General features: G+C 41.1%; 2 protein-coding genes across 3 annotated transcripts in view; both read left to right on the top strand.

Annotated features, from left to right (window-relative positions):
* The first annotated feature begins 822 nt into the window (after window positions 1-822).
* E2F6 (E2F transcription factor 6) lies at window positions 823-10,122 on the top strand. 2 transcript variants are annotated; one of them, XM_035323306.1, is made up of 7 exons: window positions 823-966; window positions 3,583-3,631; window positions 5,002-5,218; window positions 5,544-5,702; window positions 6,906-7,020; window positions 8,493-8,640; window positions 9,377-10,122. In XM_035323306.1, exons 1-7 carry the CDS (start codon window positions 889-891, stop codon window positions 9,379-9,381), a joined length of 771 nt encoding a protein of 256 aa, XP_035179197.1. In that variant the 5' UTR covers window positions 823-888; the 3' UTR covers window positions 9,382-10,122. The 2 variants fall into 2 exon arrangements, with proteins under 2 accessions (XP_035179197.1, XP_035179196.1); XM_035323305.1 differs by having other exon boundaries at window positions 843-975.
* A 975-nt stretch (window positions 10,123-11,097) lies between these two features.
* ROCK2 (Rho associated coiled-coil containing protein kinase 2) overlaps window positions 11,098-25,647 on the top strand; it is a 119,231-nt gene continuing 104,681 nt past the window's right edge. The window contains exons 1-2 of the mRNA XM_035323302.1: window positions 11,098-11,102; window positions 23,450-23,452. The gene's annotated coding sequence lies outside the window, so the exon portion shown is untranslated. The remainder of the gene's footprint in view (window positions 11,103-23,449; window positions 23,453-25,647) is intronic.

Here is a 25,647-nt window from a genome sequence, read left to right as displayed (position 1 = left end):
TTGTTCTACACACATTTACAAAGACAATTATTACCACGGAAGTAACTGACTGAAAATAAGTTACCAAGAAGCAAACGCCATCAAGGCAGCAGCTTTATCAGTCGTGACACAAGCTTCTCCAGAGGAATGTCTAACCTGAGAGATATGAAACCACTAGTAAATGAAAATGCATTCAGTATCTTTTCAAGATAAGAGAGTTTTTCTTGACCTGCTCAGGCTGGCACATTAGAAGATGAATTAAGACCTTCACGGCTTTGACTTCCTCATACCAGTGTTTTTACACAACGTTCAATGAAATTTACATTTGTCCATAGCACCTTCCCTAAGTATAATGAAGGGGGAGTGCCTTGAAGTGTCACCTACTGGGTAGTCAAGGAAGCACAACGGTTCAGAAAGCTTTTATGGAAAACAATTTCATGACTATTTGTTGTACTGTATGGTAGAGGGCAGTTAAATGGCATCAACATCAATCAGGTCAATAATTTAACGAAGAGTTATGTCTAAAAGAAATGTTTTTGTCGAAATGTTTTTGTCTGACAAACAGAAGTTAGCTTCTAAATCAGAATGTTTGTAATCACTACTGATGCTGACAAACAAGGAAGCAGTCAGCGCTTGCTAAAGGTTATCAGAAGAGGGGAAGGACGGGCAGGAGCACTGGACTAAGGATTTGTGACCTCTGGCTGGGATGTAAACAGCCTTGTTTCGGACAAACGACATTCGTAGGCTGCTCTCTGCCCCTAGAGGAGCCAAACGTAGCCCCTCACCCATTAACCACCCGTAGTTAAGCGCCCTCCACACCCAGCGCCATCGCCGCCCCTCAGGGGACATCGCCCCCCTCTGCACTGCCGGGCTGGGCGGGGCGGCGGCGCCAGCAGGGGCCGCTGGGTAATGGAGGGCGGGGGTCACAAAATGGCCGCCCCTGCCCAGTGGGAGCGCTTGAGGCCGCTGCGGCCGGACACGCTGCGTGTGAGTGAGGTACACGGCGGGCGGGACGGGGAGGCGCTGCCCGAGGGCGGGACGGGGACGCAGCGCCTGGCTTCCCCCGCCCGAGGGCCCGAGGGGACGCCGGGGAGGGCTCCGGTTCCCGCAGGAGGGCGGCGGGCAGCAGAGCCGGGGGGGAGCCCAGCCGGGCTTGGGGCGGCCGCGGAGGGACGGCTTCGTAGCAGGGCTACCTGCGACCTGCCAGCCCACCTAAGTGGGTTAGAGATGCTTTGGGGGACCGCAAGTGTGTGTTTTGTTCCTCGCTGAGCGCCTGTGAGCTTCGGTTAATCGCGTATGCACCTTCCTCTACTGCTTTTAGCACTTCTATGGTGTTGCTAATTAAAAACAAATCTCGTAATGCTCTGAAACGTGTTTTAAAGTGTTCGTTTTTGTTAACCTTGAGCTAAACATTGCTTGGAAGCATTGGCTTAAAGCTGTGAAGGCATTGATACTGATTTTTTTCCCTGATGGTTTGAAATCTCTTATTACTAGAGGTACCAATGGTGATGGAGTTAAAGGGTGATGTCCGCAAGCCCAAATGAAAGATGGGGGAGCTGGGGGGGTGGAGGTCTGCAAGGACAACCCCCAGTGTGTCATGGGTGACAAGAACTTCCACTTTTACATCCTTGGTTAGGGCTGAAGGAGGGAAGAAAAATGCTCCCTGCTAAAGGGGAGAAGTGAGTTAGTGAAAGCAGAAATAGATGGGGATGAAGCGCTCTGCTTGCTCACTTGTGTCTTCAGAGCTGATGTCTCTTAGGCTTGTGCCTGAGAGATAGGGCTCAAGGAGGAGAGGAGCGACTAGTGATGCAAAAGCAACAAGTTGGGAATCTCTTGAGAAATCTCAGCATGTCTGAGACCATAGGACCTAATGGGGGCCTGAGAGAGCTGGCTGATGGCATCGTGAGATGGCTGTCTGATCTTTGAGATGTTGTGGAGGAAAGTAAAGGTGGCTGGGGATGGACTGTTCTTGCAAACAGATTCACTTCAGTGATGAAGTGACTAGATTGTAGATCCAAAGCCATAGGTATCATCTGCATTAATGTTAGCAGGATGTTTGAAACAGTCTCCAGCAGCATTTTTCTCTTTAAGTTGGAATTTTACAGGTGGTAGTTGAGCGCAAAACTGACTGGATCCTTAGGCTCAAAGAGGAGTGGTCAACAGCTCATGTTTTACCTGAAAGTGTATTACAAGCAGAGCTCCTCGGAGAACTGGGACCTGTCTGGACAGACCCCAGAGCTCGGTTTGTCCAGGGTCCTGTCCTATTAAATATCAGTGAGCTGGAGGAGGACACAGGATACACTCTTATGATGTTTATGACAGCAAATAGGGAGGGGGGGGTACTATGGGTATAAAGGTATAGGCAGGAGGAATGGATCATCAGGAATCTGACAGACAAGGTGGCTGAAAATTAAAGTTTGAAATCCTGCATCTGGGACTGTAACTTGCCATCGTACAGGCTAGGAGCTGAGATGCTGGGAAAGCACCCCCCTGAAAGGATCTGAGGGTCCTTAGGGAGAGTGGGCTAAACATGAGCTAACAATGTTCCCTGGCATCAAGGTATATGAGGCTTATTAGTAGGAGCACAGCCAACGAATCAAGTAAAGTAATTCTCCTTTATTTGGCAAGTATTGAACTGCTCCTGGAATGCTGCATCCTATTTGGGGCTGACCACTACAGGAAGGATGTTGATAAACTTAAGTGCAACCAGCAGAGATGGGTCAAAAATGGTCAGTGGGTATGGGGATGTATCTGTGAGGAGAAGCTGAGGGAGCATTTTAAGCCTTAGCTTCCCGCTAGCACTTGCAAGGAAATTATCAAGAAGCTGGAGCCAGACATTTCACAGCAGTGTGTGATGACAGCCTGAAAGAAAAGAGCCATAAATTGAAGCAGAACAAGCAGGAGAGGTTGCAAATTCCTGTAAACTTCTTCACCACAAGGATAGGCAGGCAGTGTAATGACATGCCCAGAGAGGTGCGGCCACTGTCCTTGGAAATCTTGGAGACGTGGTTGCATAAGACCTTGAGTAAGCTGGTCTATCTAACAGCTGTTCCTTTGTGGGAAGTTGGACCAGAAAGCTTCTGAGGTGTCTTCCAATTGGAATGAGTCTGAATTTAGAGTAAGTATTTTGTCAAATTGCAGTGGGGAGATGGAATAATGTAAATACTTGTGCTTGCCATGTCAGTTATGTGAGCAGAGCAGACTGCTGCTAGCTTGAAAGTCTACTACAAAATAATTGTAATGCTGTATAATAGCAGCTCATCTTCTGTATGTGAGCTGTTATGTGGAATGCCCCAAACCCAGTATTTATAGAGTTTATTCAGATGGCTGTGTTGTGACTATTGCCTGAAAATTAGGGAGTTTGGTGGTGTTTCCAGCTTTCCCAAGAAAGTGGGAGATCTGCTGTGATTGAGCTGAAATTTCTGATGGGTAGTAATGAGCTTGTCTCCCTTCTATGCAAGGAAATTCCATCACTGTAGTATCTGCTGAGTTGTTGTCACTCATTTCTGTAGCATCCAGAGTTGGGTCGGGGTTTTCTCCCTGAAAAGCTTCATGTATTTCCATGGTATTTTATGTCAGTTATATTTTCACTTTTTTCCCCAGCCACCAATGCTCAACTTGAATCTGGACGATGATGTGCAGTTTGTAAGAAGTAAGTTGCTGCATTCCATGTGTAAAGGTTATCCTTGAAGTATTACTCTTGCTTTTTTACAATGATGCATGGTGTAAACAAATGAAAAATCATTGTATGTCTAATATTGGCAGAACAGGAGGAATGCTGCATATTAAATGAACTAGCAAACACAAAGCAATGCATTTTTCATGGTTTTCCCTCTTCTCTTTCCATTTGCTGCAAGTATAAATCCCCTTTGCTATCAAGAAAATGAACTTACAGAAAAAATGACTTTGAGACAACTGGGACATTATGCTTGCAAACATTATTTTTCAGCTGGTGTTAACAACCATAAATTCAAGCTTGAGTAAATTTGAGTTGGTTGTTTTCCTTTGTTTTTCTCACCAATTGAATAGTCTCCCACATCTCGTGGTAGAATCATAGAATATCCCAAGTTGGAAGGGACCAATAAGGATCATCGAGTCCAACTCCAGTGGTAGCCCTATTCAAAACGAAGTAGTGAGTTGTTGAACTTGTCACCTCAGCTTAAAAAGCAGACAATCCTGTAACCATAGAATGAGAGTGGTACGTTATGAATAAAAGTGTGCATTCTTCATCTGGGGAAAAATATGAAGTTTGAAGTAGTGTTTGCTAAGGAAGCTTCCTTCCATATGTACTCACATTGTCTTGAAACATTAGATTGGAGTATTATTCAGTGTCAGAGTTTGATTACATAGGAATTACCTGGCTTGCTTTGCAGGACAAGGCACAAGTAACAGCAGGATTTGACACTCCTACTGGCCAGCAGAACTTTTAAATGCCCCACTACTTTTTTAACGCTTTAAAATAAATGATTGGTCAGGCACACATAAATAACAATCTAAAGTTAACAAAACTGTTCATCAGTAACTCTTCTGCTGTTTCTGAGACTATGCTGGTACTGGATTTGTATAGCACAGACATTTCTTAAACCTATGGTGTCCTGGTATCAGTAGATCTTTGTGTTTATTAAATTGAAGAGTAACATCACCAATTCTTAGGCCCTGAGGACAGCAGGTACAAGCTGCATTTTGCTCATACATTAAGTTCTCAGACTCTGGAATTGACTGGCCTGAAGTAGTCCCTGAACCATGCCTGAGAGTTATCTGGGGGACCTTCTGATTTGTTCTGGGCCAGAAGAACAACCATTTTACCAGTGTCACTGAGCAGATGACACAGCTGTGGTTCTCTGGTTGTGCCCTGACACTGCTGATAGTTAACCAGAGGTGTTGTAATTGCAATATTTATACTTCTACGTTCATTGCAACTTCATGGCTAATGTTTTTGTTTGTTTTTGTTTTTCTTTTTTTTAAGAAACACTTCATATTGTGGTAGTAATGTACCCTGAATATTGTATCAAAACATTGCAGGAACTCTGAAGGTTAGAAGGCCTCGATTTGATGCATCCTTGGTTTATTTGACCCGAAAATTCATGGATCTTGTCAAAAGAGCTCCAGATGGTGTCCTTGATTTAAACGAAGTAGCAACAACTCTTGGAGTACGAAAACGAAGAGTATATGATATCACCAACGTGTTGGATGGAATTCACTTAATTCAGAAAAGATCTAAGAATCTTATCCAGTGGGTGTAAGTGGGCTTTGAAACTCTTAACTTCTAAGCAATGAAACCCAGCAATGTTGATTAGTATTTATAACTTTGTGAATATTTTTAAACATATTTAATTATTTTTTAATAGACAGAAAGGTCTTAAATTTTTCTTTATCCTTAGGTTTTCTGAATTACATACTATATTTAAAAGTATCAAATGTAAAAAAGTACATTGAAGCATGTTTCAGCTGAGTAAAGAATACCAGGATTTCTGGTTGCTTTCTATTTTAGCATGTGTTTTTTATATTCAGTAAACAGGCTATTACTTCTATAAACATACTAGACAACTTTCATATTCTTTTAGAGGTTCTAATCTTGACCAAGTTGTTGGAAAGGCAGCAGAGCAGCAAAACCTTAAAGATGAACTTTCTGACTTGTCAGCCATGGAAGAAGCTCTGGATGAATTAATCAAGGATTGTGCTCATCAGTTATTTGATCTAACAGATGACAAAGAAAATGCAAAATATCCTTTTAACTCTTGCATTACTTTAACTCGTGGTTTTGGTTGCCAACACTCAGGCATTCTAGGTGTAGGCTGATACCACAAGTATGCTGTAATACTTGATAATGAAACAGCAAGGACCTCATTGGTTATTTTATATTAGTATAGATTAGACTTGTGCTCTGTAGTATTATACGCAGCCTAGCCCATTCTCAGGGGAGCGCTACTTGTGTGACATTGCCACCTCACAAGATTGCGAGGAAGTAGAGTGGGAAGAACTGCAGTTGGACTGTAAGTCCTTCATTCCTTTGGTGCTCTGCCGTGGAAAGAAAAGCAGAGTATCCAGTGGCAGTGAGAGTAAGGAACAGGATATTGTTGAGTTAAGGAACCATTTGGGGTGGTAATGAGGAAAAGAAAAATGGAAGTGGGGCAGTAATCTTAGTACCCTGACCATTACCTTGTTCTCTCCACTGTAGAGTAAAGTTGTCTCAGGGACAGGTCTTGACCAACCAGTGAGATTGAGTTGCTTACTGAGATAAGAAAGAGGACCCAAAACAGAGTCCCAGTGGCCTTTTGCCATGAAGATACAATGGTACGTTAATCATATCCTAATACTGTTCTGTCTCTGGGGAGAGGTTCCAATGCAGTCTTATCTTTCAGGTCTGATTTCTTAATAGAAAGAGGGTTTCTTTTTACTAGTTTTAATATGACAAATACTGGATTTTGGTTGTGGGTACAATAAAATAAAACTTGCCGCTGCTTTTGGCAGAATGTTAAAGATTGGTGCTCAAATGAAGAGAAATGTTCATTTTCTGTATGACATATATAGGAAAAAAATATCACTATACCCTACCTGTTTGGATAAGAAAGTAATTTTATTGTTTTCCAGGATATGATTTCCATATATTATTAATTAAAAAGAAAAAAATGATTTCTCAGAAGCAGCATTCCATCTGCTACATAGATTTATGATAGCATCTGTGAAAACAGTTTGTCAAATGTGTTTTTTAAATACTGAATGTGTTGATTTAAATTGTTTTTCCCATTCCTAACAACGTTTTTTCCACGTGTCAGCTAATAAATATACAAAGCTAATATTGAAATAACCTCAGCTGAACTATTTACGTTTTTCTTAAACTGGTGTTCTGTTTCAGCATATCTTAACATTCTCTTTGCTTCTGCCCATTAGCAAATTGCTATACAGAATCCTTGACCAATGTATACACTAGCTTATGTGACATATCAAGATATCCGTAGCATTCAGGCGTTTCAGAAACAGATTGTGATTGCAATCAAAGCTCCAGAAGAAACCAAACTGGAAATACCAATTCCTAAGGAAGTAAGTTTTATACTTTTCCCTCTTAAGGGAAGAAAGGTTCTTAAATCTTTTGTTTGTTCTATTTTCTGTTCTGGTTTTGCAACAGTGATTAGCGATTGACTTCCGATTTCTTGGTCATGCATAGCAAGTACTGATAGTTCATCATTCATGCGTTCCACTAAATAATTCTGTAGGTAATAATTCTGTAGTCTAAGAAGGTTATTTTTAGGAATTTTGTTTTGCTTACCTAAATTATTAAACTATAAACATATCTAAACTTCAGTTTTTACTAGAGATGATGGAACAGCTGTAATAAATGATGGAACAGATGTAATATTGTTGTCTGCTAATTACTACAATAATGAAACTAACAAACAGCTGTTAATATTTTCAGTAAAATCTATAAAAGCTGTAAATATAACCAAACAAAACATTATGCCTATTTTAATAATCATCTGAACAGCAAGTAAATGTTGTCTTATGAGTCAACAGCTACTGTCACTATAATATTAAAGTATGAAATGTACAGTATGATGAAAAAAATGTTCTTGCATTCTAGTAGATCATGTCAAGACGGATTTTTGGAGGCAGGGGATGTAGCCTGTCCTTGCCTCGTGGTACAACATGCATACTCCGTTCAGGTCACACAGAAGCGCCATAGCTTTGCCCTCTGCACCCAGTTACACTGCATCTGCTCCCATATACTGTGAACCCACTGCTTAAAGTAATGCTGTGAAAGAGGAGAAATACTGGACGTAAGATTGAGATAAATAATGGAGATTTAATCCTGTTTTTCTTTTGCGTATGCATTTTTTATAATGTTCTTAGTTATGTGTTCTTCAAATTTGCCTTACTTGGGTGCACGGGAAGGGAGAGGATATATTAGAAAAGGAGATATGAATCAATACAGAAGACTCAGATCCACTATGCCTATCTCCAGTGGTTTTCATTGGTAAAAGTAGCTGGGTCTCATCCTGTGAAGATTCCAGAGGTTCCTTGAAGTGAAAGAAAGCAAGATTTGGAAGTCTGTACAGTAGAGAAAACAGACACTTCTAGCCATTTCCCATTGATTGGACATACTCTGTGCCTTGCAGTGTGATGTCTGCTAAAGGAAAGCAGTAGTACGGTTTATTTGTTCTGCCATACTATTAAATCTACTATGTGCTCTGATTTGTTTTCTGATCTGTGGCGGTCAAGTTCTTATTTGTTATTCATACTAAGCACGTGGTAAGTGCTATGTATCAGTAAAAAGACTAAAAGACTTATTAGGTGCATTGCATGTCAAAAATGAAACCTAGTTAGCTTATTGGTACTTAATAATTGGCTTAAATCTATTAAGTACTCATAACTTACGTAGAACTAATAACACAATTTTAAGTAGTTATGTCACTCCTGTATTTGTTCTGCTCTTAACCTGTTGGCTTTAAAAGGTGTAAAAATAAATGATGCATAAGATTGGTCTTTTGGTTAATATGTAAGTCATTGTTTTATAGGATTGCATAGAAGTACATGTAAAGAGCACAAAAGGACCCATTGATGTGTATCTGTGTGAGGTGGAACAAGATAAGCCAGGTGCCAAAACTTTTGAAAATATGAGTGCTGTCAAATCTGAAACCGAGCCATCGGTTCCTCCTGGTGAAGGTAGCATCTCCCACTTACATTTTTATCCTCATGTATTTCTTTTAAAGAAAACTTGTTCTCAGCGTTACCAGAATGGTCTGACAGTGTTAACTGGGCATGGTTTAAGTGGGCTAAGATGCGTGGGAGGACAGGAAGTGCCTGAAAGCTTAGGATGGTGCATTACCTCACAGCAGCAGGAGGCCAAAGGGTTAGGCACGTGCACACACAGCAAGCTGCTCTGGTTCTCCAGCCCTCTTCCTTCCGTTGCTCGTTACTGGTTTCCTGTCAGAGCAGACCGTTCTGCTGTGTTCTGCTGATAGGACTAGGACTGTGTGTGAGTTCTCAGCTGTTTCAGTGTCCAGGCCAGCGGCTCAGCTGAAATAACCAGTTGTCGTGGGAGCTAGGATGTGTTTCAAACAAGACGTTATGCTGCTCTTACTCATTTTTACCCTGTTGAAAGCAGGACAGCCAGGAGATGGGGTGTAATATTTTAATCTCATAGAACAAGACTGGCTGGAATTCAGTCTGTCAAGAGCTCCAGTGCTTCAGGACGTTGTGGTATAAAAATAAATGTGGCGGGAACTGCGGTAGCTCAGAAGATGCAAGAGTTTATTTTTAGCAATTCTACTTCATAGTACAGAGGAAGAGTTGCCTATTTAATCTTGGGCTTTCATTTAACACTGCTTTGCTTGTGAAATGGCTCAATTATATTTCTTACAGTGACAGTAACTAGATACCTCTTTCACTTCCCTTTCAGAGTGACATCTCCAAAAATAAAAAAGTAATATATATATAAATGTATATACAGTGTGATAGAAGATGAATTACAACTCAGAATCAAATACAGAATGTAAATATCTGTTCTAGAGCTTTTCCAAAGCCGCTTGGAACTGCAAACTTACCGACCTGAAATGCTCTGGAGTGTTTTTAATTTAAAACAGCAGTGGACTGAATGGTTTCACGGGACTGTTTTATCTTCCCAAGTCAGAAGACGACGGTTCCTAGATTTGCTTCTAGGAGCTTTGTTTTCAGAGCTTTGGGAAAGTGCTATTTTTAGCTTATGAAATGACTTTAATTGATGGAAAACATACTCAATGAATGACTCCTAAAATGAAGGGTTGGAAACTGAAAACTGTTTCTGGAACAATCCACAATCCTTCTGAGAATGTATGTAATAAAGAAATGCACTTTTCAGTTCTGAGGCTGCACTACTGCTAAGCAGGATCGTCAAATACAGATGAAGAAAGAGCTTGATGCATCAGAAGCCTTCACTATAAGGAACAAGATGTAACTCTCATAGTATTTACTCCTTACACTGTGTAGATGCTGTTTGCATTGTTTGCATCCAGCTCTGCACTAACTAGGGTATCAACACTGAAGTTAAATAAGTGGGCTTTTTCTACATCTGTATCACGTCTGGGTAGTTACTGATGAAGATTTATTGAGATGGTTTGCATTTCTGCCTTTGTACAGCAAAGAAATAAAATAAGCTTATAAAACAAAGTGACCAGTCTAATTAAACATGATGGTTTGTTAATATTTGTTCACCCAGTGAATTCTAACGTTTTAAAACTGATGTGGGGAAAAAAATTGCTAAATGTAGTGCTGGCTGCTGCCGGCTTGACCTGATTCTTGTGATGATACTTCTGAAGATCACTACACTACCCTAACACGTTTAACAGTAAATATTTAAACTGGTCATTCTAGGGTCTAGAATTTCTCTATAGTGTAGCCCTAGCCTGACACCACACCATCATTGTGGCTTCAGCTTGCAAGTAATGTCAAATACGTTAAAACTTAATAAAGAAATACTTGACAGATTAGAATGCATCCAGCTTCTGTAATTTATCCATCTTCAGTATGTGTAAAATGAGACTGCAGAGTGTCGGGGCCAGGTCTTTGTATGGGGTTTAGTGGGCCTGGTCTTCTAAAAGGGAACTGCTTTATCCTGCTGCTGGATAAAGTAAATGTGTGTGATATTGGAGGTGGCTCTGTGATAGCATTCAAGCAAGGATAAAAAGTGTTGCACAGCAGCTGAGAGAGAGGAGTGAGAAAAAAATTGAAACAACCCACCAGAAATCAAGGTCAGTAAAGGAGGGGGAGGAGGTGCTCCAAGTGCCAGAGCAGATTACCCTGCAGCTAATGGGGAGGGTCATGGTGAAGCAGGCTGTCCTCCCATAGCCTGTGGAGGCCCGTGTTGGGGTATTCTCCACACTGCAGCCTGCAGAGGACCCTGTGCTGGAGCAGATGGATGTGCTCTGAAGGAAGCTGCAGCTTGGGAAGACTACGGACAGTAGAGGCTTCTGGCCGGAGCTACAGCCTGGGGAGAGGAGCCCACATGGGAATGGGATCTGGAGGGAGCTGCTGCCTGTGTGGGACCTGTGCTGGAGAAGTTTGCTCCTGACGGGTGGACCCTGTGGTACAAAGCCATGTGGAAGCAGTTCTTGAGGAGCTGCTGCCTGTGGGCAGCCCCCGCAGGCTCAGTTCAGGAAGGACGGTATCCTGTGGGAGGGACCCCGCGGGGAGCAGGGGCAGAGAGGGACCGTGAAGGAGCAACGGAGATGCAGCCTCAGGGACTGACCACAGCCCCCATTTGCCTGCACCATTCATGATGGAAGTAGGATAATTGAGACTGAACTTGAACCTGGGAAGTAAAGTGCTGAAGAGAAGGTGGGTTTAGTTTGCTTTTAGTTCTCAGTGTTCTAGCTTGTTAATTGGCAATAAATCAGTCTTTCCCAAGCTGAGTCTGTTTTGCTTATGGTTGTAACTGGTGAATGATTTCTCTGTCCTTATCTCAACCCACAAGTTGTTTTGTTTGTTTGTTTGTTTGTTTCTTTTACTTTCTCCCTGCCCTGCTTTGGAGGGGGAGTGAGAGCACAGCTTGGTGGGCACAGGGTGACCAGCCAAGATCAACCCAATAGTCTTTTGAGTAAATTAACTTGTAACTGTACAAATGCCACGCTTATGCTTGTTTCACTTTAGGTTTAAAGTGTATTTCATGGTTTCCTGTGTGTGATATTTAAAAATAAAAAATAAAAAAATAAAAACTTATGGTTTTTGTGATCACACCATATCAACAAATATCCATCAGATAAAGCCCTGAAAGTGTTAACCAGCATTTCTACACCAATTTTAGACATGCTGTGAAATTAAATGTCTGTCTTGTTCTACTGAAGAAATGCATATAAAGTAGGGCAGTTGACACTGAAGAGCTTAAATATACCTAATACAGATTGAGAGTTAATCTGTCTTCCTACAAGGTTCACTGATTCTGCAAAATACTGTATTATGCAGACTGCAAGATACACCAAGCACAAGTTAGTGTCAGAAAACAATCTTGGCATTTGTTCAATCAACTTCCAGCTCTGGAAGGCAGGGATTCTGTGGTGGATCCCTTTTTTTCTACATGTCTGCAGAGTGCAAAAAACAGACTGAGCTGTTACAATAATAAAGCAAAGTGAAAGGACATTTCATATATCAATCAGAGAAAGTAAAACTGAGGAATATGCTTCTCCAGTGAAGCTGGGGGTTAAAATTTTTGCACAGCCAGATCATCTTGTTCCTTCAATGTCTGTCTTCTCCCCAAATGGCAAACTTGCTATTTGATTTTTGCATTGCTACTCTGTTTTTCTCTTGGGGGAGGGAGAGGGCTCTGTGTAAGTATTGATTCACCTAGCCTTGTTCACTAGCTTGGAAGAATGTTTGCCATGAAATATGCAAAAATTTCTAGCATCGAATGAGGCACCCTGAATGTCATGCGTTAGGGTGGGATTTTGTTGGCTGGGTGGGATTTTGTTGGCAAAATACAGCATTTTGAACTATGTAGAAAGCAACTTCTACAAGGTAAGCATTTTGCAAATGTTAAGGCTGTTTTAAAAAGCAGAATGTACATCATTTGATTAGAATATTAGGGATTTTTGTTTGGAATAAATCTGTGATTCTGTTGTTCCTCCTTTGTGCAGGTTTTTGAGTTGTAGAATTATTTTTTAACTTCAAGCTGCACAATTATCAGTGAAATGGGAGAAGCTCTAAGATGACAGTTCTGCTTGAATAATTTTCTTAAATACTTTGGATTGTTTTAAGAAGTGTGCATACAGTGGAACAAATGGACTTTGGAAGATATTTTTGTTATTATCTCAATACTTGCAGTATTATCCACTTGCGGTACTGGAAAGCAATGTACTGCACGGGCTCGAAAAGTCAGCTAGCTTGCTGGAAAGGTTAGACTTGGTCTGTAGGAAAAGTTGTTGGTTATTAAGATAAAATATTTTTGTTGAGTCCCTATACGTCTATTTTCAGCATATTTATGTCTAAGCATTTCCCTCATTAATTGAGGACTTTGTAATAAATTAGAAAACTCTAATAACCTTTTTTTTCTTTCCTTCAGTAAGAATGTCTGAGGATCTAAATGCATTAATCAGCAAGAACAACAGCCAAAATGTATAATTATAAAATGTCCTGATTTTGCTGACTCTGTAATTGGAACAAACTCCACAAGTTGCCAGTTCAGGCCTTATTTGGAATGGGAAATTACTCACTGGGATTTTCAAATGTGAACTGCAGTTTTTAAATAATGTAATTTGTAAAGAAGAGAGAGGATTACTTTAAATTATTAGCATCTTCTGGAATGTACTTAAAAGACAGCAAATTCCTTATATTGAATAGTATTTTGTTATGTGTGAAGAGTTTCATTTATAGGCATAATTAAATCACACTGATTTCAAAAGTCACTTTAGCCCTTGTAATCTTCAGTGCTGAGGTTGGCCTGCTTGCTAGGCCCCGGCTGGTGGTGGATAGCTGGAGCTCATGGCAAGCTTCAAGCCATTGCTTATTCCATCACCTCAGTTTTGGGCCTGGAACCTATAGAACTGCTCAAGTGTTTATCCAGAGCAGTAATCTGCTGGTTTGTGTTCCCAACAGTTATTTGTGAAACATGCATTGAGGCTAAAATCATACAAATTATACCTAGCTGTGTATGGCTTCTATAACTCTCCATGAGGCTTCTCTCACAGATGTTTACTAATGGACTGTAATACCCATTTATGAACAAACAAACAAAATAACATGGAAGTGTGTTTGGAAGGAAATTTTGATGCCTGGAGAGAGAGAGAGGTGTCTTGTTCTCTCAATGTAAGTCATACCTAGTTCACAGAATCATTAAGGTTGGAGAAGACTTCCAAGATCATCTGGTCCAACCATCCCCTACCACCAATGTCACCCACTAAACCATGTCCCTAAGCACCACATCCAACCTTTAAGTTCCTCTGATGATGGCCTGAGGACATTCTGATGAAGTCTGAGAGCCTGTGGGCCTGTGGCTGTGTCTCCAAGCACATGGGGATGCACGGCAGCTTCTCACAGCACGCCCCATGAACGAAGTGGTGTTTGTAGTCACCCCTCGAGTAAGGGATGAGGCTGTAGGAGACAATAATTAAATCCTCAAAGTTGTAACAGCAAATCCAAAAGATGAAAGCTCAGGACATTGTTAATCTTTTATTGACTTTTTTAGGCCTCTCATATTTTATGGCATCCTTCTTCAAAAGGAAGACTTGGCATTAGCACTTCAAATGAAAACTAGGAATCTAAAAATCTGCAAGAAGCTATTTGAATTCCTGGAGTAGCTTTGCTTTCAGTCTTTTACAGATTCTCATGCAAATCCCGCAAGAACTGATTTTAGATAATGCAATGTTCTTTTCTAGTCAGACAAACCATTTTGGTAGTGTGGCTGTTGTTTTCTATTTTTTTTTTTTTTTAAATCTATAACCACAAAAATGTCACAGGCAGGTTACAGCAGTAGTTGCTTCTCTAACATGCTGCCAAAGTGAATGTCATGGAAAAAATGAAACGAGAATTGATAATATTTTTCTTGCAAAGTAGAAAGGTAGTGGATCAGATATAAAGTTTCAGCAAGCTGGTAAAGGGAAAATCTTTTTAGATGGATTTTAATTAGAAGGCATACATTCTAGAAAGGCTTGCTGGCTCCTAAATCTAGGATAACATTTGTGTGCACAAACTGTGACCTCAGCATTAAAAGAGTTCATTTCCAAGTGTGAAAATAAAAGTTATCCATCAGGAGAAAAGTTCAAAGTCCAGTAAAAAAATCTCAGAATTTATTGGGATAATAAAGTTTTAAAGGAGATTGTGAATTAGAGATGGCCCCAAACCTTTCAGCACAAGCTAAGAAGCAAATACCTACCAACTCGGAATAAAACGAGGTCAATAGGCCCCATGTTTATTATACCAGTCATTGACAGTAAAAGTTGAAGTTAGATACAGAGTTTTCTTAAGATCAAGATATCTGACCAAGTCAGATGACCAAAATAACTGTGAGACAGCTGGGACTCAGACGAAAACATCAGCAAATGGAGAATTTCCCTTCATTATTTGCAGCAGTAGCTGCTTGTAGGCACCTAACTACTCCTTCATTTTCCTTACAAGTACTCACAAAGAAGTTCTTGAATGGGTCCCTTTATGAAAAACATCCTAGTGAATTTTGCTGATAGCAGAAAAGTAAAACTCTAGCCTTTTGTCTGGAACTGTGGAAGGCATTAATTCAATTTTGAAAATGGGAACACAATAAATATCTCTATGGTGTTACTGATAAGATCAATCTTTTTGCAAACTGGGTTGAAACTGTCTTCTGAAGTTCTCATCTGCTAGGTTGTATTCTGCCTGTGTGCCGTTTGGAAGGGCCCAAAAAATAAATTGCATGCAGAATGGATGAATGAATGAACGAACGGACTCCCGTTTTCCCTGGCAAGAATCATGAGCATTCAGAAGATATTTTCCCAACTGTATGAAAGTACTCTGAATAACACCAGGCACTACTATCTTCTGGGTGTACAAGGATCAGAACAATCTTCCCAGTGGTTATTCATGGTAGCAGAACTTCCTCTTCCCTGACATCTCAGAAGGAAAGGGGATGACGTTCATGTGCTGATTCTACCCTTTACACTAAAGCAGGTTGCACAGAATCTGTAGCCCAGAACAGAGAACTGTGATTTCCTTTATAACACTGTTTTCCATAAGCGTTTTTGTGTAAGATAAAAAGTCTTGTGGCAAAAGTCCCCTTGGAGCCAGATTTGACCTCAAGTACCCAGCAACACGAGCAAGGCACTCAAGGTGGGGAGAGGCTCTCCGAGCTAATGATTTCTGTCCTTATCCGGCTGAAGGTAAAACAAACACCTGTGAAATGATATAAAAAGATCCCATCCTGGGCAAGTATTCGTGAGGGATCAGATGCAGAGATCTGCATCTTGGCCTGCGGGATGAATTCTTCCTGTGGCTAGAGGTTCAAAGCAAAAGAAAATACTGTGTAAACATTCGCATTGCCTCTCCTGAGCTTAAAAAGTCTTAATTGCAGATTTTTTCTTAAATAACTGAATAAAGGGATAAATACAAATATAGTGTTTCAATTACCAAATCAGACACATATGTCAGCAGTCCCAATGCACAGATCAGTGGATTTGAGTTGTTTGGAAAGCATCATAAGCACTGACAGCCCTCAGCCAGTGAGTAGCACAAAAGAAAATGATGGATTACTGTACTACTTATTATTACTGACTACTTATTATTGACTATTTATTATTTGTTTTGTTTTGTTTTGTTTTCCAGTCTGAAAGACTCTAGATTCTGTTAAAAATCTACTGCAGATTTAAGCTCAGGAACCAGGCTTCTTTTCAAGAAGTAATTAAATTTGTGGCATTAAATGATTGTTTCATAGAGTCTTAAAAACCAGTATCTTCCAAATGAAAATATCTTTTATTGCCAATCTGAAAATACTGTTCTTTCATACCCAGAGAAAATACCGATGGTTACAATCTGGATAGAAGGGGTCAGACAGCTGTCCAGATAGTCTGTGTGCTGTGGATGTTTCACTGAGAATCTGTTGCCTGGAAATGAAAACAAGAAAACAAAAACTGTTTACATAGAGGTTGCCTGCTAACTTCTCATGCATTTATGCTCCCTCAGCTGGCTCCATGCCTGCTTTCACTGGACTCTTGCTAAAAGTGACAAGTGGGAGCTATCATTGTGGGATAAGGAGGGAAATCTGCTAAACAGTAGTGGTGTTTTGAAGAGAAAATGGTATAGTGGTAAAGGAAAAAAAAAATCATAAATCATAACAATACCTGAAAAGGTTTTACCACCTTTGAAATCAGATACTGATCAGAATGAAGTCTGTTCATTCAATTAATTGCTTCTGTTCAGGAATATTCAGCAGTGTGGTTCATTGACAGCAAATGGTGGCTTTAAATGGGCACGAATAAGCTGCATAGATTATATACGGAACTGAATTGTTACACTTCTATATTTGGTATAGGTAATTCACATTTTTAAAGTAATAATGGATTCACAATGGTAATAGTGGTAGCAGAAGATTTAAGGAGATTCACAGGCAGATTAGATTTGGGTATTCTGTTTCATGGCAGAGAAAACCTCATTGTTGGGTCCTCTAGGGACAGTTTCACTTACATGCACCTGTGCATCTGACCACATCCCATTGCCACCACATCACCCTGCCACCAGGCAAATAATTTCTCTGTTCTTTGCCCATTATAAAACAGGGGTGGTTACCTTGATCTCCTTTGCAAATTACTATCAGCTGTGTTCTGCAATGAATCCTGTCCTCATCAGCTTCCACAGGCTGCTGATCCTAGAACAAGGACTTGAGGTTGTGCACCCTGAAGCAGCCATGGGAATGCCAGGACCATCTCCTGGGATGCTCTAGGAGAGCATCCTCTCAAAGACAGCTCTGGAAATGCTTCTGCTGTCTTCAGGGATCCTGCCCCAGGGCTTACTGATGCTCTCAGACTTCCCTGCACAACCACTAAGAAATTAAATCGCAAAATGATTCAATATTCCAAGCACATGATCAAAGTTAGCATTTTACCAACAACTGCAACTGAGAAGCAAAAATGTACAAACACACAAATAAATGTTCCTTATTTTAATTTTATGTAGACATGTTTTGTTCTATTTTTTTTTCCTTTGCTGTCCTATCTTACTTGTATTATTAGACAGGAAAATATGCAACATCTGATTAATCTTCAGTAACATGCACAATGACTGAATTGTTCCCTCTCTAGGTTAAATAATTAGACGCTTTAAAAAGCTGGGAGATAACCTTAACCCTCTCCTCCTCCCTCTGTCATCTCCCAATGTCCTTTTTACAGTGGCCAGATAGGAAATGAAATACATCATTTCGTCATCATAGCTGGCGTGACACAAAGCCTCTAAGCAGCCTGGACTGCTGCGGAGTTTTGAGGGAAATTTTGGAGAAAATGAGAAGGAAGAGAGGAATGATCCCTATTTCTTATGCCTTTACCAGCTCTGCCAGCCCCAGCCCCAGCCCCAAGCCACCAGAGGGCTGTCCAAGCCCACTCTGACTCCACCACCTCGCTCGACATTTCTTGTCAACTGCAAAATCCTCTCAGCATCAAGCATTTCAGTTGAAAACACCATAAGGAATATATCCCGTATATACTACTGTCTAGGGAAAATGTTTGGAAACTGCTGACCTGAGAAGATGCTATGCAACGCTGCTGTGCTGCACAGATCCAAGGCAGCAGTTCACAATTTTTCCAGTTGAACAATTTTCCTCTGTGAAATTCTAATTTGTTGGAAATGGACAGCTTCCCCCTGATGCCCAGCTGCTGTTTTCCTCTCAGCACATCAGGCACGCAAGTCTTTCTGCCAACTCAAGTTCCAGGGCTTCCAGCAGCCTGGCTGCCTGCGATACCTGTTGTGGGAGAGTCCTGAGCAGCCACTTGGAAAATTCTGCAACACCTAGATTTCATCATTTTCTAAGTGAAATCTCTTCGTATTTCCATTCTGGAAGTGTCACACTTCCAGCATTTGCTTCTGAGCTTGAACTCTGTCATACTGTAACATCTCCTGCACTTCCATCAACTCCTGCTAGGTATTTCTTTATTTAGTTAGTTAGTTTCCTATGTTTTTACTTGTGTGTTGTGGCATGACTATTTAAACTACTGAACAGGTAGCAGTGAAAAAAATACTTCCTTTTATTAGTTTTAAATTAGTTGATCCAAAAAGCATGGCAATTTCACACCAATTCTTCTCCAGGGACAGGCTGTTGGACTGGACCAGATGACAGTGACTGCAAGGAGAGGAAAAAATTGGTAAGCTGAAAAACTAAGCATTAGTTGTAAGCAATATAATAGGCCTTGTGCCCCTGTAGAACAGCATTATTAATAAACCCTATTTTATTGCCCTGCCTGGGTAGGCAAGTCAAATTCTTATACTTAAAAAAGATTTTAAAATGTATTTTAATTTAGGTGCAAAAGAAGCAGCACAGAGTTTTAAAGTGGTAATAGTTATGAGTTTGGATGATTTATTTTATTTATTTATTTTAATAGTTAATTCCCTGGAAAATGTGGTTTCAGTCATGCCTAAACTATTTGCTTTGAGTTGGTTTCAGCTGAGAAAAAAAAAAAAAAATAGGAGGAGGTGACCTCTATTGGAGGAAAGTCCCCAGTTACCATCAGTTCACTGATCAGAGCATTTCGGCAGGTAGCAAAGCCCCCTTCACACAGGCTGTCCTGAGGTAGGGTACACCCAATCCTTCCTGATCCTGCCTCAATATTGCACAGGGTGGAAAGCCACCATTCTTGTGCTCCTCCTCACCGACACCACGAACTTGGTGCCTTTGTGCAGGGGAACTGCTCCAGCATGAAGAATTTCCCCATTCTTCCACTCCAGGGATCCTCAGTTTTTAGGCAACTTCCTAAAGAGTAGGGTTCTGCTTCAAATTCCCTTGGCCACAAGTAGGATTTCCTTATCCCAAGCATCTCTGCGCTGTGAGATAAAAAGCGATTGTCACCCTTCTTTCAAGAATCCAGAGCAAATGGTCTGCATTGCTCAAGCAGAACTTTGGTCTGTGCAAAGAAATCCCCCCAAGGTTATTTCCCTTCAGCAAGGAAAACAGTCAGTTTGGTTCCATCCAAGCCATGCTGGTTTTGTTATATTCATTGTGGCTTTTGAACAAAAATGCCATGCTCACAAAGTCTTTGACCGGTCGTGAAATCGTTTGGTTTCACTTTCATCCAGGCCTTACTACTCTTTTTACAAATGGTTAGGACTTCAGCTACAGAAACAAATAGCTGAGAGCAACTTGGAGGGCTCCCGACCCCAGCCCCTGCCCTTCCAGTCACCACATCACACAGCTCTTCAGAAATGCACCCCTCCAGCCGAACACAATTATTCTCCTGCTGCTTCACTTGCATGAAGGCAGTACTAAAACCTCATTACACATAGCTAGGAACTTCTTATTTCCAATCTAAGTCTATTTGTGGCCAGTTTAGATGCATATGTTCGTCTGTCAGCATTGCTCTGTAACTTAAGCAGCTCTTGGTCTCCTTGGCGTTGACTTCATTGGTGTACCTACAGAGACCATACTCTCAGTTACCCACATGCTGCACTTAGCAAATCAGGTTGTTCAAGTCCCCTTATATAAAATAGGCTCCCTTGGTCCTTTACCTCTGCCCAATTTCCCATTTCTGTTCCTCTCATTTGACACATATGAATAGAACTATTTATGTCCCTGTGGTGGTTTTACTTCATCTTGGCCTTACCCTATCTTACCAGAGTATCTGTTAAATTTTAGAGTACCGCTTACACGTTTTAATTCTGCAGTTCTACCAACTAACACAGCCTGAGGTCTTTCTCCTCACCTGTTTCCAAAAGATAAGTTCCCATCTCATATCAGAATATATCAAAAAGCACATCCTACATTTAATTACATCCCATTTCTGTCATTCCTGTCACTGAGATGATCCAGTTCTCCCTAGCAATATTCCACCCCTCAACCCTCTACTTATGCTGTCTTATGACTTTGTGCAAATAGCCAAGATCATCAGCGCACTCCTTGATTTCATGCTGTTAAACAAAAAGGTTAACTCAAAAATGTTTAACAAGACTGACCAACCAATGTGAACTTTCAATGATTCCACAAAAACCCTCCTATTTCACCCCATAAGGTGTTTCTGTCTACAGTCAGTTCTTTGTAGTTCTGTTACCTTCAGGAACATTTTATGGATGATCTCCTGTAGAGAATGTGCATGAAAAGTTCCCTTATCAATTCACATAATCTTCAGCTTTACCATATCAGATTATTTTATTGAAGACAAGGTAAATGAGCTGCACTCCCCCCATTATTTCATATGTTTGGTTTCATCGTGTGGTCTCAAACCTGCTCTTTGCTTACAGTGGAAGGGTCTTTGCTCCCCCAGCCATTGTCTACAGGTTCAGGGAAACAAGAGAAGCCTGACTGGCCATGAAGGTTGAGGCAAAAAAGTTGGTTAGTACCTCAGCCTTCTCCATGCCTGTGTTTACCGGCTCATCCTTCTCACTTATCAGAGGGGTATGGTCTCCTTGTCCTTTCTTTTCCGGACAATGTACCTAGAGAATCCCTTCTTGTTATTCTTTGCATCCCTTGCCAAGCTCAGTTCCATCCGTGCCTTGGTTTTCCTGATCCCATCCCTGCACATCCAGACAGCATCCCTGTTCTCTGCCCAGGCCACACGTCCCTGCTGCCATTGCCTGTGCATTTCCTTCTTTCACCTCAGTTTGACCAACAGGTCCTTGCTCGGCCACCCCAGTTTCTCGCTTTCCCTACTTGAAAGCTGTGTGGCGTTTCCAGCAGACATCCGGGTGGTTGAAGTCCCCTATCAGGATGAAAGAGTGCAAGCATGACGCTTCCTGTATCTGAAGCAGCAAGGCCTCATCAACAGGCTCCCCTTGACTGGGCAACCTGTAGTAGGCCCCAACCACAAGGTGTCCTTTATTGGTCCAGTCCTTAAGTTTTACCCACAAGCTCTCAACCTGTTTGTGGGTGTTTCTCAAAGGCAGCTCTTTGCGATTCCCCCCTCCCTCGTAGCCCTTGATTGCAGTGTTCCAGTTCTTCTGGAACTGTCCTTCTTGTTGGACAAAATTAAAAAATAAGAAAACTGCATTTTTAGGAAGAAAATTAATTAAAGTGGCTGGTTATGCTTTTTTTCTTTCCCTCCTTCCCAATGCTGTTGACTTTTCTGCTTGACTCTGCTGTTGTTTAAGTACAAAATGACACAATCTCTCCAAGCATGTAAACTCCTATCTGCAAAGCTATGTCTTCACTAGTACACTCATGACTGTTTTTATTCCTATTTTATGGCCTCTGCAAGCTCCCCAGGAGCAGGCACAGCAACCGTAGTTGTTTACCCCCAGCATCAGCTAGACTGGCTTGTTTTCCCCACAATTCACAGTAGCTAAGTCCTGATGAAAAACAGATCTTAGGAATGACAGTGCTAATATGGAGATACATAATGTGGGCATTCAGAGATGCACACAAAACTCAGCAATACTCATCTTTATTTAGCCTCTTATATACGAGTCATCTTCCACTGGCATTTCACCCTAATAGCTGGGAGTGTTTGTTGCCCAGGGTTTTACTGTCTCTCCAAGCCAATTGCTGCATACTCACGGCTAAAAGCCAGATCAGAGGAAGGATTTACATGACTACAATGGATTTTACACCAAAACCCAAGACTGCAATCCAAATGTAGTCTTCTCAATTACTGTCTAGCTAAGTTTGCTTACTGTCTGATTCGCCTCTTGTTTTATATAAGCAGCCTATTTGCCCAACTCTAGACTTTGGGTTCCACTTTGGGAGGCAGATATTTAAATGATTGATCTGAAATCCAGAATAAACTACCAGAAATGCTTATATTCATATTGGTATGCGTTCACTAGAAGAGGTAAGTATTACAGGCAGGCAAGTGGCAGGACTTGATTTTCTTTGTCTCCTCATCAGAATTAAAAGTGAGATGAAACAGCTTTGAGAAGCCATGGCCAGCACTTCTGTGCACAACTTTGCACTGTGCACACTTCCAATTTTGCAGCCTTTACAATGTGTCACGCAAGGGACACACCAGAGATGATGCATGCAGCAGAAATTAGAGTAGCAGAAATGCTTCTCAGCTCTAGTGTACTGTGAGCAGCCTACTGACAGCACAGCAGGGAGGATTTCATAAATCAGCACAGCCCCTTGAACTGCTGTGACTCATGTCTCCAGGCTGTATAGCTCCAAACTTTAGGCTAAATGTAGAAAGCAGCAAAAGAAATCTTTAGGTCACTTTGTCCTTACTTTCCAAATTATGCTTACTACATACATATTTCCTCCCGAGATCTACAGCACAGAATCTAGCACATCAACACCACGTAAGCATTTCAATTAACCTAGATTTACAGTTTCACTTTGGTCTTCCCAATGCATCTAAGAGACTACAAAACTACCTTATTAACAAAAGCCACCTTAGTTAGCTAGGGAAAATTATGTAACGTGTGAAATCAGAGAGGCAGAGGCGATGTCCTGCATTATCAGGACACACCCAGTCCTCACAAAGCCACTTTACTTTTCTTTCACACCTCCTTTACCTGATCTGTTGGTATTTGTGATTTAGACACTGACTTCTGGACAGCAAACAGTACCAAATAATATTTCTGCATTTATCTGCTAGCAGCCTATGCTGTTTGAAAGAGTGGAAAGCTATAACAAGGCATATTTGTCAGAGACGTACATTTCTTCCCAATCAGAATCAGTAGATGTAGGCTTTCACCTATAAAGTTTACAAAACGAAGATATTTTCTTTAACATTTGCTTGATTACTTTGGTTTGCATTTGATTATACAGATGGCTGAGTGGTTTTGTAATTTTATAGCTGGCCTGTGCCAGTGATTGATGTGGTAGTGTCATTCTTACTGAGGGCTGCTTTGGAAATGCATCGGTTTTGAAAAGCTGCTTGTATTTAAAGCTGCTAGTTGCAATTCAACAGAGGCCGTATCACAAAATAAATGAAAGAACATAAAAAAATAATGCTTTTTCTGTGTGTGTACTTTGCATAACTAAAATATTTGCACCAAGACAACAGTGGAATCAGAAAATCAACAACGATGACTGTGGCTGACTATTTAACTTTACAACTCCCTTAAAACATGTCCTCTTACATTTCCCAGATACATAGTCATGTACCTCTCTTACCATCTGTTTTCATTAACCTGAAATCAAGAAAAAAGGCTTTATTTTTAATCCAGAAGAAATACATTTTTAATCCTTAGACTGATTAAACACTACCATGTGAGAAAGGAAAAATAAAAATAAATTAAAACAAAGCAAATGCATATTTCTTTCCTTCCCTATTTCATATCTATGAATCTAAAAATAAAGCACCTGTTATGCTTGTGAAAACAATGTAGATCATTTTCTGGAGGCGGCATGACAATCTTTAGCTGTAACCTCTAAAGTCCCAAGACCTCATTACCTAAAACATGCCCTCTTGCCCTATTTTCGTCACGACGACTGACTGCGATGTTCAAGCTGTCAGAGCAGGGCCCTGGGCTCCCAAAAGGGGAGGGCTGACAGCTGCACACCTTTGCCTCTAGCAGTTTGACAGAGCTTAGGCGTGGTAGATTTCAAAGACCGTGTACATGCTGGACTATTTGTTTTACTGTCCTTCTTAGTCTGTCGTTACAATGATGAGGGTGGTGAGGCACTGGAACAGGTTGCCCAGAGTAGCTGGGGATGCCCCATCCCTGGAAGTGTTCAAAGTTGGGTGGGATGGGGCTTTGGGCAACCTGATCCAGTGGAAGATGTCCCTGCCCATGCAGATGCACCAGATGATCTAAAGATGGTCTAAAGTCCTTTTCAGCCCAGAGCATTCTTTGATTCTGTGATGAGAGTCAGTTTCTACAGAGGTATTACATGAGATCATTGACAATTCGTATGTAAAACCCAAACAGAGAGCGGGGCCCCAGGAAGTGTTACATCTAATTTTTAGGCACCTTACCAATAAGCTGAATCTACTCTCCCCTCCACAGTACTTTTACTCTCTCTCTGCATGGATGGTAGAGAGCGGGAGCCTAGGAAGAAGACTCACAAAAGCCTTAAGAAGTCAGCTGGAAGTGCTAAGAACAGAGTAGCCCCTTCTCCTAAAGCTGATACACAAATGAGTGGCTTGTCTCCTTTCCCCTTTTTTGCAATAACTAAAGGTAAGGCATGTCTGAGGTCCAGATTCAAATTCCTGAGAAGCCCTGATCCCTCTGGAAGTACCCTGAAGGAACAATCTGAAATGGAATGGAATAGTTCAGTTGGAAGGGACCTTCAAAGATCATGGAATCCAACTGCCTGACTACTTCAGAGATAACCAAAACTTAAAGCGTATTATTGAGGGCATTACCCAAATGCCTCCTGAACACTGACAGGCATGGGGCATCAACCACCTCCCTAGGAAGCGTATTCCAACATTTAACCACCCTCACATCTGAAGCTGGTGACTCCTAATCCACAGCCCTGTGGATTAAAAGTGTGTGATACTCCTACAGGGGCTGTGCTGGGGGATTAAAAATTGCTTTTCACGAGGCTCTGAAGCTGATGAATGTCCAGTTTACCAGTTTCTTACAAATTAAAAACACAGACTGTTCTGAAAATGGTCAACAGCAAACTCATGAATGCTTCAGGACACATAAGAAGTGTCCTAAATATGGATTTAGACACCTAAAGAGTTAAATGGCATCCCAGGGAGGAGAGATATAAAGAGAGAAGGCTCCAGCTGTGGATCCACATACTTACAGCTGCAATCTGCTTTCAGAGAACCCTGGGAGTCTTGGGCTTTGCCTTGCAAAACATGGTTAAGTAACAGTTGACAATTCACTGCAGCAGACTTCAGAACCACCGTGTGTGGACTAAATAAAGCCAGATCTTCCTTAAATGCTATATGGGATAGGTGTTATCCTATGAGATATACGGTACCATAGGCAGAAAAGATAGAAACCACCACACAAGGTGGTGTTACTTTTCCTTTAGGACGCCTGTATCAATTTGCTCAACTAACATGTTAAAATGGTGTTTTCCCAAATACCAAGCCTACAAACTGAGAGCAGGTTCTGACTTTCAAAGTGCTCTTTCTGTCACTTAATCATTTATAACCAGTAATAAAGATCTTGCTGTTAGAACTGAGCTGATGATTTTGTTGAGGA

This window comes from Oxyura jamaicensis, chromosome 3 (genome assembly GCF_011077185.1).
Source record: "Oxyura jamaicensis isolate SHBP4307 breed ruddy duck chromosome 3, BPBGC_Ojam_1.0, whole genome shotgun sequence".
In the NCBI taxonomy this organism is placed as follows: Eukaryota; Metazoa; Chordata; class Aves; order Anseriformes; family Anatidae; genus Oxyura; species Oxyura jamaicensis.
Note: the sequence above shows the minus strand (reverse complement) of the source record. Positions and strands in the feature narration are given on the sequence as shown.